A 13386-nucleotide genomic window follows, 5' to 3' on the forward strand; every position below is an offset into this window, starting at 1 on the left:
TTGTTGTTGGTAATAATTCTTATGATCACCAATTTTTTATTGTTCTTAAATACTTGTGTTCTTGTATTCAAGTTGACGAATCTTATTTTATAACTCAAACTTTATTTGAAAAATTTTTAGTCGAGTTATTCAAATTTCTGTTTAAATTTAATTGTAAATATTTATTTTATTAGAGTATTATTTTATTCCAATTTAAATGGCTTTTTATAATCATATAAGATATATTTTATTCCAATTTAAATGGCTTTTTATAATCATATACGATATACATATATATCATACAAAGTTGAGAAAGTTGACGCGAAATTGAAAATCAATTCACCAATTACTAAAATGTTCGAGTTATTCAAACTCTATACTTGAATTTAAAATTTATCTAGTTAAATCGAGTTTTTTTCACCCCTACTTGTATGCGATGCTATTGATTTAGGAAGATATCAAAATATCATCACATCACATATCACAAGTCTTCTCTTGTAGAATAGAAATGCAACGTGAATGACAAAATTATTATGTCAAACGACTTATGTGGCAAAGAAATTGTTATTATTTATTGAGGTTTTGAGTTTGAGCATTTATAGTGTTTATTCATCACTCAATTATTTTCTCACTCTTATTTTTGGTCACTAAAGTTCAATTTTTTTAGTTTAATTGCTTAACTTCCAAATTAATCTTAATTTAATCATTCTAACTTTCAATTTCATTTTTTATTCTTAATCATATATTAATAAAATAAAAAATGTCATGTCACAAAAATTACTAATAAAATAAATTGATTTTTTAAAACTTTAGTACCAATGAGAAGATAGTTGAGTGATTAATGATGTAATTTACTAGCAAAAAAATATGTCATTAAGTTTTTAATGACGAGGTACTAAAATGAAACAAAAGCTCAACGTTGGGAAGATTTAAAAAATTGAAAATTTATGTATTAAAACAGACAAAACTGATAGTTTAGATATTAAAAGTGTAATTTACCCATTCAATTCAATGACAAAACTCGGTAGTTGGCACAATGCATATTAACATACAACTTTTCACTCTAATTTTATTCTTTCTTGTGCATCTCCACGTTTTTTTTGTTCATACATCACACATACCATATACTCGTATGAGCAAGAACGGATATGCATAATCCATATAAACACGCAAAACGAAATTTTTCAACAGTTGATGCCGCACATCGTTGTGTCCGGTCCCTTGGTTTTCAGCACAAACGGGTCGATTCGGACCCAAAGCAAGGAGAAGATTGAGGCCAATAGCACTGACCATATCACCACAATGGTTGGTGTCCTGTTTTGCCTCCCCATTAGACCTTTAAGGAATGGATAGAGATGGACAATGACCCAGAAGGAGAAGAAGAGCTTTCCAAAGAGAGGTCCCCAGGATTGGTATCCATTGTTTATGGCATCCGAGATGCCTGCAACAACTCCTACCAAGTTGAAGATTAAGACTGTGGTTGGTGGAATCAGGAGGGTTGTCCATTTGAAGGCATACAATTCTCCAAACTCCTCATCATCTGTTGCCTTGGATGTGACGGTGAAATTAGTGTCGATACCGGCTAGAACCTTCAACAGGCCTTGGATGACGGCGAACAGGTGCGCCGAAATGCCACCAATAACCCAAAATTGCTCGTTTCTCCACCATTCCTCGATGCTTACTCCACTCCACCTTAGCTCAAGAATGCCAGTTGCGAAGATTGAAAGAAACAAAGCAATGAAGAATAGACTTGCAAAGGTGCTTATCTGTTGCAGGATCGAGTAAGAACTAGTTAACGGATAAGGTGTTTAATGTTGTATGCTTTAAATGATTGAAGGAGAGTGTTTTGTTTACCGGTGGCATGATGAATTTGTCAGTAAGTAAACAGATTGCTGGGAGGCTGCAGTAGGCGAGGAGTGGTAAAGATGTGAAGGGGTAGATGGTTGTGTTGATATATGAGAATCGCTCGAGCCACCTTAGCTTTCCTCCCTTGTAGCCGTACCACGAAGGGGAGTGACGACTAAAGAAAATTTCAACAGAACCGAGCGCCCATCGAAGGACTTGGTTGAGACGATCCGAGAGATTGATGGGAGCTGAACCCTTGAATGCAGCCAACTTCGGCATGCAGTATATTGACCTCCATCCACGGCAGTGCATCTTGAAACCTGTTAGAATATCCTCCGTAATTGAGCCATAAATCCAGCCAAGCTGCACTTGCGGAAGGTTCGAAAGTCGGATTAATGTTTGAACTTTAAAAACATGAATTCGTCCTTCTAAACCCGAAGCGGGAATGTCATATGAAATTTCAAGTTAAGTACCTCGCTCCCCCATTCTGTTTTGTCTTCATAACCACAACTGATTACATGAATGGCTTCTTTGAGCAGAGCTGCAGGGCTTGAGGAAGGAGGGACACCACCTTGTTCCATCAGGGTTGAATTTACAAAAATGGCTGACTGTCCAAATTTCTTTTCAAAGTTCATGTTGGACATCAAGAACTCCTTGTCATCTTCGGTTGCTGTTAGAATATTAAAAAAAAAGATATGGAAGTTATTTCATAAACAATATGAAAGGCAGCTTCTTGAAATTGAAAGACAAGAATAAAATGTCATTGTTAACCACCTTCCAGGCTTGGACCATTTGCATTTTCACCATCCTTAGAGTGCATGCTATCCTTTCTACGGCGTCCAAAACAAGGGCAGCAACCGCAGGTTACCATCTTTGGGCGCTTAGTCCCCTTCGGTGGTTCATAACCATATAGAGCTTGCCTTCTGAAAACACAGCCAGTGCCGACATACACGGGGCCTTGTATACCATCTAGACCTTTCATGTTAATCTGCATAAACCAGAGAACAAGAGATAAAAGTTTGATTCATTTGTCCGTCCCTATATCATCTTATAGTGCACAAAAACAAGCATGAACTCCCATTTAGCCATTTCAAAAGGTTTGAAAAGTAGTTTTTTTTTTTTTGCTTCACTTACATCAAAGAAAACTGTATTTCGGTTGGCATATCGATCATGCCTATCAATACCATCAAATCGTTGAGGGAATTGGACATAGCAGACCTTTCTTCCAATTTGAGGGTCCATCAAGAAACACATGGCCTCTCTTACAGCCTTGCTGTTATTAATATAATGGTCACAATCCAAGTTCAACATAAAAGGGGCATTTGTAAGCACTCCAGAAACACGAACCTGAAATATTTGCATAGATTAACAGAATTATCAACACATAAAAGCTAGGCCTTAGAAATGGAGAGGAACTAGAATGAAACAGAATCTAATAAATGATTAAGATCTTTACAAGGGCATTCATGGCACCAGCTTTCTTGTGATGTGCGAAACCAGGCCTTTTCTCTCGAGATACATAAACGAGGCGAGGAAGCTCATTTCCTTCGGTATCATGGCCTCCGTTTTGACCAAGAAAGACTTGAATCATACCAGGGTGATCTTTGGTATTGTTTCCTGGCCATGGTGTCCCATCTTGCATGATCCACCCTTCTAGAGGAACCTTCTGGGCTTTGGCTACAAGTGCATTTACCCTAACCTTGAATTCTTCATATTCTCTCTGTTAAGCACCATGAGAATTGAAAAGATTAGCTCCCTGCAATTTAAAACTCTGATTTTCGTCTTCGGAAGTTCATATATACAAACCTTCATAGCTCGGCGTTCCTTCACAAATGTTGACTGGACTTTGTCCTTGAGGTAATCAACCTTTAAAGTGAAGTACATCTCTGGTGCTCGGGGCTCTATAGTGAATTTCTTACAGAATGGCACCCATTTTCTGGCAAATTCAGCTGTTTGGGACAATGCTTCAAAAGTAAGCATGGAAGCTCCATCATCAGAAATGTAGCAAGAGATCTTATCCACCGGATAGTCCACGGCCAAGATCGATAGAATCGTATTTGCTGTTACTAGAGGGGGTTCTTTCAGTGGATCCACTGTACTGACAAAGATATCAACCGAAGCAAGCATGTTGGGCTCACCTTCCCTCTCATACCTGTATCAAACGGTATGTGTTTGATAATGGATAAAAATAATAAATTCAGAGTGGCTAGAACTTTGAAAAAATTGTTAACCTGAGGGAAAGGCGATCGAGATACGTCTCACGGTCAATGGGGAACCATTTAGGGAACTGATCAAGGATCCATGAAAAGGCAAACCAGATTTCACATATAATAGAAGTTAGCCACAGCCCGATCGCATCATGCACCGGGTTCATAATTCGATAACGGAGAAAGAAAGCAAGGATAACCAGACGAGCCACGATCACCATACGGTAAGGATTGAGCTTGCTGGATGCAATTGGCACCTTCCTTGACAAGGGCTGCCTAGCTTCATCGAGCCTGTAGGAGATTTTACATGAGAAAAGCATATTTTCAAGTTTTCTTCCCATATCTGCATATAACAGATATAAATACTTACATGGCCATGTCAGGATCATAGGCATCATCATTTTCAGGACCCAAATTTCCTTGCTGCAATTTCCAATCATCCATCCTTTCTCTCCATCCTCCCTCTTTCTTTTCATCCCATCTTGCACTTCCTTTTGTTTGCCAATATATATATAATATTCGTGGTCAATTTGTTTGAGAACTTGAAACTTTGTTTTGTGGTTAAGAAATGAGATGATTGATGGGAAAAAAAGAAGATACTTTTATATGATACAAGATTAAACCTACCAGGTTCAGATGTGGGATATGGATGAACTCGTTTATGGAGGGAAGAAGTCGACATGTGTTCCCCGTAAGCAAGAGAGCTTCCTACTGGGAATTCACCGCTCACCTGCAACAAACAGAAAGAACAATGCTATTATTATGAAGGATTTTCATGGCAACTGGAACATAGTTTTCATTTTGTTGCTGAATGTCAATTACACATCAAAGAACTTTACTTACCGGCCTCGATCTGATACCGGCTAAACCTGATGGGATTTGAGAACTTTCATCATCTTCAGGGCCTCTACCGTAGCTCATCTTCCCATAGAGCATCGATTCTGCAATATTCCTATGTTTGTTTTGTTCATCATCGATGTTGAATTCATGTTCGATATCATCAACATCTTCTTCATCTTCATCTCCCTCCACTCTAGGACTCCCTTCACCACAAATCAAACCAGAAAGAAAAAAAAGTATAAATTTGATCTCAATTGTTAGAAAAAAAACAATGGCAGCTGCACCAAGAACATGAATGTCTAAATGGCAATACCTTTGAGACGCTTGTATCTAGTTTTGCACTGAGGACATTGTTGACTCCCTTCCCTCCTTTCATACTCATAACAAGGCCTGCAAACCGGAAAACCACACTCGTTGCAGGCCACGAAAAGATCTCCATCGACCGTCAACCCGATTTCGTCGCCACAAATCTCACAAACTTGGCCATCCAAGTTCTTCAGTTGTTTAGGCTGAATGCACCAACAACACAATCAACCAAAACAAAAGAATGGGGCTCAAGCAAACTGTTTCATAAAACTAACGTTCTTCCTTTATTACCTCTTCATGGCCATGGATGACGACAAGTTCATTGCGGTTGTGTGAACCCGCAACGAGTCCAGCGCTGGCTTCCATTGGAGATGATGATGAGAGAAGAAGACAAAGGAGAGAATGGGTGAAATAGAGTTTTATTGGGAGCTGAACATGTGCCTAAGGGGCAGTGTCGTTTGTTGCAGAGTCTACATTGCCTTGAAGCTAAGCTTTCTTCTCTTCTTTTATTTTCAACCACCTACCATTGCCCCTTTATTTCCCTGCTTTTCCAAGCTTCAATGACCTCCCATCTGTCTGTTTCCATCATTTGTTTTATCTTTCGAATTTCCAAATCCTGTAAATATAATGCCTGATACAATAATATTAATAATAAATGGTGATAAAACAAAGAAAAAAAACGTGAGGAGATGAAAGAACTTAAAACCAAAGCAAAAGCTGCAATCGTTAGGTAAAGAACACGTTGAAATTTCCCCATCTTATAGACAAGCCTATCTTCTTTTTTTTCAATTTCTTCTATTCGATATGTTACCAGTGATGAACGGTCGAGAATTCATACTCTAAAAAATTTAAATTTCTTAAAAAAAATTAAATTTCTTATATTTTAAATAATTTTTATAGAGCACAAACGAAGGGTGTGAGCGTATATTAAATAGTTGAGAGTTATCTTTGAATAAATATTATTTATATTTATTCAGATTAATTAAAATAAATAAATATTTTGTATTGATAATTTAATTTTTATTCTCTAAAGTTTTATAAATTCATTCAACAAAAAAAATCTTACCTTCGTCTAGGAGTAAGCGTTCGATCGAGTCGAGTCAAGTCGAGTAATTTTTTTTTTGAGTTATTCAAGTTGACAAGTCTTATTTTATATCTTAAAGTTTTTGTTAAGATGTTATTACCTACCCCTGATGGTACTCCTGTAACACCCATAACCCGTAAACTTCTAAAAATACGAATCATAGATATCACATCAAACTGACTTACGAACATTATTCACAGTTGCTTAAAATTTTATTTATTTTAAAATATTCCTAATTTCAACTTTTAAAACTATTTTTTCATACTTAAAATTTTGTATCATTTAAAAACATAATATTTTAATTACTATATATTCATGCATACCAAAATATTGATAAACTAAACTAGTCTAATTAAACAGTCTTAATTTACTATTACATGTTATTTAGTCATAACTAATAAAACAGGTTAATAACATTAATATACATGTCACTACTAGTCAAAAGAAACATCAATGATGTCTTACTAATATTGATATTACAAATGATATGCACACGATGCTTGGGAGGCTCCTCACAAAACGTCCGAGTCTCAATCGGAACATATGCATGAAAATCATCACGCACTAAATATAATTTAGTGAGGCAGTAATGCTAAAGGTGAGAACAAATAAATAAAATATCGAAATATATAAAATCATTAAAAATAAAACAGATTGTATTTTCAGAATGTTCAAACCGAATATCTCATGTTGAACTTTATCATAAACCTGAAAAGAATCATCTGATGATTTTTCACAAAATCATAATAAATCAGATAAGACATAATGATCAGTCAACATTCTTTTATAGTCAGATACTTTTCAGAACTTTCATATTTAATTTTTATAGTCCAAAGTATATTTAAGAGAATATAAGGTACGTGAGTCAGACGGTGTGCAATACATATCTCATATTATCATAATCAGAATATATAAGCACACACAATGTTATCACATCGGAAATCACCATATGCACACAAAGTGCATTCAAATCAGAATATATATACTAGTGTACACTCCGATACACCACAATATATCAAAATCAGAACAAGTAATTACTCTACCTCATGGCATGCCAATTGTACCTTTGACTCTCAATATAACATACAGTGGACTTTCAGTTCATTTCGAAATCATTTAATAAAAATCATATTAGAATCAGAAATATATTTAATTCACATTCGTAAAACATGACATGGACAGTTTATACCCAAAATCATTCAATAAACTTATTAAAATATTACGGATATATTTCTAAAATCAAAACATAATTCATATCTTCGAAAATAAATGAGGTTGACTTATCACAAGTCATCCTAAATCATAATAATTAAATAAATAAGCTGCACTCATCTTTTCCTCACTACAGAACTTGTATATACTAGTCGTAGTCACGATCTTTCTCCTTTCCTTTTGGATTGTTCGGATTGCTAGATTTATCGTAATATGACAATACCAAATTATAACATAAAATATTCGAACTATATATTAGTATCGTACTAACATAAGCTAATTTTAACATTTGAAAATATATAAAATAAAAATCGAGATTAAATCGATAACAACTAAATCACATTTCCATTTTAATTTCCAACTTCTCAAAATACTCATCCAAATCTATGAATATTTATTTTCATCCTTAACCCTTCATCTTTTGCTAAATTATACAAATAAGTCACAGATTATGAATTCTTTTTTATAATTCACCTTCACCTTTCCATTTAATTCATAATGGTCCTTCACATTATGATCATTGCACATAAATTACTAAAATTACAGCACTTAAATAAAATACCCAAATCAATACTTCAACATTCAAAACATTATAAATTTCAACCCAAACTTTTCTAAACTTTTGACTTTCATCACCTAACTTTATAAATTTGTAATTCAACCCCAACTCAATATTTAATTCAAAATTCAGCATACTAATAAATTTTTCAGCATTCAATAATTTACCCAAATGATACTTCTACATTTAATAACTTGCAAACAAGTCCCCAAGGTTTTGAGACCTTTCGAATTCCACTACTAATTTTACCAAATTTGGTTCCAAACAACTTTCCAACTTAATTTCCAGCATTACAATGATCAAATATTAACATTGAATCCCTCAAAAATTACATTCTTACAATAATATCCCACAATTCCAAGAACTTGTAAACTAACCCTTCTTACACTTTCAAGGTTCCAAATTGATCCAAATCAGTCTCCAAATCACATGTAATACTTCTAATATAATTTCTAATCCATAGGAAAATTTTCAACATTTTCCCCCAATTTTCTTCCCTATGGCCGAATGCTTTATATCACCTAGGGGGAACTTTTAGTTCAATTTCAAGCATGAATTCAACCTCCTATGATTAAATTAATGTATTTCCAATCATCACAACATCAAATTGAATCCAAATCCTAACACTTCCATAAACCCTAATTAATCCAAACCTTATATATGCATGTACAATTATTTCTAATCATCATCATGCTTTAAAAATAATCACCAACATAAAAAACATAAAAATCATCAATTCTTCAAAATCACTAAACCCCCTTAAACCTTAATCATAAAATCTCATCACATAATCATCTTCACCATGAAATAATGGTACCAAATGATAGAGAATTTCATGTAGATTATTTCTCTATCTAATAGCTAAATCCAAAAATCAAATATATTGTTTCAAAAATCAAAAATCAAAATATTACCTAGGGAGGGCTTGAAGTTTCAGCCAAGTGAAGGAATAAGATTAAAATGTGCTAATTCTCTTGAGTTTTCTAGTAGTATTTAAAAGATAAGACACTTGGCATTTATTTAATTAATTGAATTTAAAATTCAATTAATGAGAAATCTAAAAAATACCCTTAATAAATCTTGAAAATTACCAAATGTCATTGTCATATCATACATTAAAATATTCCTTGGTCAAAGATGAATTAAATTGATTTTGAATTTCGAATTTGGCCATGCAAATTTCAAAAATTGCATTTTAGTCACTAAAATTCCACAGTTCGATCAAATCTGAAAAATTGCATTTTTTGTGCCAAATTTATCTGATCTAAAATATGAAAATAATATTTCCAACCATTTCCTAACATCCTTCAAATTTTCGTAAAATTTCGGTTCGATTTGATTACCAAATTTTACCGCTTTATAACTTTTAACACAAATCACATACAAAAAAAACTGATTCCCACTAAAATCTTTGTTTTAATCCAAACTGATCATTTATATGGTAAAATATATAACTTTTAAAAATTACAATTTTAGTCTCAAAACTTTTCAAAGTTTATATTTTAGCCACTAAACTTTCAAAACTTGCATTTTAGTCATTATAAAAATTTGTGGTATTACAACTCCGCTAGTTTGTAAGCTTCAAAAAGCTCTTTATGGCCTGAGACAAGTGCCACACAATTGGCATACTAGGCTTCGTAATAGTTTGCTTGCTTTAGGGTTTCGTGAGTCCAAAGTATATTGTTCTCTTTTTGTTGCTACTCAGGATGAAGTTCGTACATTTATTCTCGAGTATGTTGATGTCATCTTGACAGGAGAGTCTTTGATTTATATTATGTCATTTGTGAACTCAACAAGCAGTTCTCTCTTAAGGATCTTGGTGACTTGTCATATTTTTTGGGCATCGAGGTTAAATGGTATGCCAACTCTCTTGTGTTGAGTCAGAAGAAGTTTGTGTTGGATTTGCTAGAAAAAAATGAAAATGGAACAGGTCACACCAACTACTTCTCCTATGGTTGTGTCTACTAAACTGTCTAATGATGCAGGCAATCTCTTAGTCGATGTACATGAGTTTTGTAGCATTGTCGGCTCAATGTTGTATGTGTGTCATACTTGACCTGATGTAGCTCTCAGTGTGAGCAAGGTTGCTCAATACATGCAAGCCCCTCGTGAGTCTCATCTTTTGGCAGTTAAGAGAATTCTTCGATATTTGGCAGGCACGTTGAATTATGGCTTGGACTTCACTTCTGCTGGTTTTGACCTTCAAGTTATTGCATTTGCTGATGCATACTGGGGTGGTGATATGGATGATAGACGGTCGATGTCTGGTCATTGTGTCTTTATTTGAAATTGTTTAGTGTCCTGGTCATCTAGGAAACAAAAGACTGTTTCACGCTCAACCATGGAGGCTGAGTATAAAAGTCTTGCTGAAGTTGCTGCAAAAGTAATGTGGATCAGTGCTTTGCTTGCAGATCTGGGAGAAGTTCAGGTCACACCTCCTACCATCTGGTGTGACAATTATGGTACTATTGCAATGAGTGCCAATCCAATTTATCATGCTCAGTCCAAGCATGTTGATCTAGATGTACATTTCGTTCGCGAGAAAATTGTTGCTAAACAATTGCAAGTACGATCTATGTCAGCGTTTCATCAAATTACAGATGGTTTTACCAAACCCTTGGCCAGAGGTGCTTTTGAGATTTTTCACGAACGGGTGAATATTCAACTTGTTGAAAACAAAGAGAAAAAGTAGAGGGAATGTTGAATATAGCAACATTGAATGACAATTACACTTGTACACGTGTCAAAAGTTGATTGCTATATGTGGTAAGGATGGTGTGAAGTTGTTAGGTTGTTAGACGAATAAGTAGCTACTTGAGATGCATGGTCTTTTACAGTGCTATATATATAGCACGTTTGTTGCATTGTAAAGTGATCTTTCTTCTCTATTGAATAAAGAAGTTATTCAGTTTTCTTTCCTTACTTATTTCTCAATACTGTTTAAATTTAATTGTAAATATGTATAATATTATGGTATTATTTGATCCCAATTTAAATGGTTTTTTTATATCCATATAAAATACATATATATATTTTTCATATTTTTTTCATATGTGATATACATATATCATACAAATTCTAGATACTCGACTCAATCTTAAAAATCAATATACGAATTATTAAAAATTTCAAGCTATTCGAGTTATTTGAGTTGTATTTTACAACTCGGTTTGAACTTGAATTTTTTTAAGTCGGGTCAAGTTTATGAAATTACAACTTAAAGTCAATTCGAGTTGAGTAAAAAATCGATTTTTCGAGTCGAATCGAGTTTTGCTCGTCTCTAACTCGGTCGATAAGTACATATTTTTAACTCACGGGCTAATGGTATCACTTGCTCATGGTGACCATGCAGTTTGTCTGCTATTAGATCGGGAAAATATATTTTTTCAATATTTTGAGTTGGTCGTTAGAATTGTTATTTCAGTTTAACCATAGACACTTAAATGCTATATCTGCTAATATTATTTTAATAAATGATCTTATAATCTTTTAAAATAATCTAATTTAAACTATCAACCAGTTAATATAGTGGAATGAGGTATTAGATCTTCTAAGTATTTTTATTAGAAATTTGAATTTCAGTGTTTACGAATATAACAAACTGAGTTGAAAAAGTCGTTCCCATTATAATCTCTTCAAAATTCGATCTAAAATAATTCATCTATAAATCAGATATCAATAAATAAAGTATTAATAATTGGACCTAACTTGAATTATTAAATGATTTGAACATAAAATTGAATGCAACAAATGTTTAAAGAAAAAACACAAGCGTGCCCAAAAAAAACCACTTAGACTAAAAGTTGTCAATAATATTTAAAGCTATATTTTCTTGGGTAAATTATGTGTTTAGTACTTAAACTACTAGTTTTGATATGTTTTAGTATGTAAAATTTTATTTTTTTTAAATCAGACCTAACGTTAGTTTTAAAATGAAATCATAACTAAACGTTAGGATAGTTTTAAAAAAAAATGAAAGTTTAGGTACTAAAATAGAACAAAACTAATAGTTTAAGTACTAAATGTGTAGTTTACCCTTTTTTATTCATAGGGTAAACAACATGGGTGTCCACGTAACTATGGTCATTAACCATTTTGATCACGAATGTTTAAAAGTAATCAAACAAAACACCCAACTATTTAAATAGTTCAATCCAACCACTGACCGTTAATTTTTAACAGAGGTGATAATGTAGTCGTTAATAAAATTAACATAATTATATATTTAGTCTTTAATATTTATGCACTCTATCAATTTAGTCACTATTTTAGTTTGGTAGTCACCCTTGTAGTTTACCCTTATTTATGCGTAAACCCTTCAATTTCGTTGTCCTACATCTCTACGTAGTGCAAGTCGGATCAGAAACGGGTAAAAGAGGAGAGTAATTCTGGACTTTCTTCTCTAACACTTGATTTCTCTCTTTGCAAGATTTAAAATTTTAAATTCTTTTATCCTGTTAAGATTTTTCGATTTTTTTTGCTTTATTTTAAACATATGTTCGATAGATATAATAATATAATAAACTTTAAATTTGGAGAAATTTTCTGGACTTAATTTTGCTGGAAACGCATTTGCTTACCTTTTGGTTGCAATTTGCAAATCCCAGTGAAAACATTTATGTTCGTCACTTCCAATTGTAAATGATTGGAGCCTTGCAAGTGCAACAAATATCGTAAAAAGTCAAACAGGTATAATCTCATTTGTCATTTGCATACTTTTAAATATTGTGAGAGTTACTATCGTAAATGAAACGAGACATATAGTGAGCTATACGAGATCGATTTAGTCAAAACTTGATAAATACTTAATTCGAATGGATTAGACTCAAGCTTGACAAGCCGAAACAAGCTACTTAATACTCGAGTCGAAAAGCTCGTGAGCAACTTGAAAATATAATATATTAAGATTTAAAAAAATAAATTATTAATAATATTAACATTTATATATTGATTTTTTTAAAAAACAGTATAAAGTTTTCATATATTTAAAGTTTGAGTTTGAGTTTGAGGCTTCAATCAAGTTAAGATTAAGATTTTTTTTTATTTCGAGCTTTTTCGAGCTTCAGTTAATGGTTTCGAGTTCGAGTCAAGCTTTACAATGCTCGAACTCGATTCGGCTCGTTTACAGCCCTAGTGCAAAGCCTAACCTTTCGGTTTGAATTTGTAAAACAATGATAATTTTAAGAGTAAAGTATATAAATAGTCCCTAAACTTTTAGGGCACTTGCATTTTGGTCACTTAACTTTTGAAACTTACAATACAATCATCGAACTTTTAGTTCATTTTCATTTCTGTCCCTATCGTTATTTTCCGTTAGTTTTTGCTGACGTGAAAGTTAACCATTTGATAACATT

General features: G+C 33.3%; 1 protein-coding gene across 1 annotated transcript; it reads right to left on the minus strand.

Moving 5' to 3' along the window:
* Positions 1–1022: 1022 nt before the first annotated feature.
* Positions 1023–5580, minus strand: LOC120132334 (cellulose synthase A catalytic subunit 7 [UDP-forming]). Its single transcript, XM_039149116.1, has 13 exons — positions 5469–5580; positions 5185–5380; positions 4875–5074; positions 4659–4761; positions 4402–4522; positions 4056–4322; positions 3631–3976; positions 3281–3544; positions 2959–3171; positions 2599–2812; positions 2298–2494; positions 1834–2187; positions 1023–1745 (listed from the first exon to the last, which is right to left on the minus strand). Exons 1-13 carry the CDS (start codon positions 5541–5543, stop codon positions 1164–1166), a joined length of 3132 nt encoding a protein of 1043 aa, XP_039005047.1. The 5' UTR covers positions 5544–5580; the 3' UTR covers positions 1023–1163.
* Positions 5581–13386: the final 7806 nt, after the last annotated feature.

This window comes from Hibiscus syriacus, unplaced genomic scaffold (genome assembly GCF_006381635.1).
Source record: "Hibiscus syriacus cultivar Baekdansim isolate YM2019G1 unplaced genomic scaffold, ASM638163v2 tig00110560_pilon, whole genome shotgun sequence".
NCBI lineage: Eukaryota > Viridiplantae > Streptophyta > Magnoliopsida > Malvales > Malvaceae > Hibiscus > Hibiscus syriacus.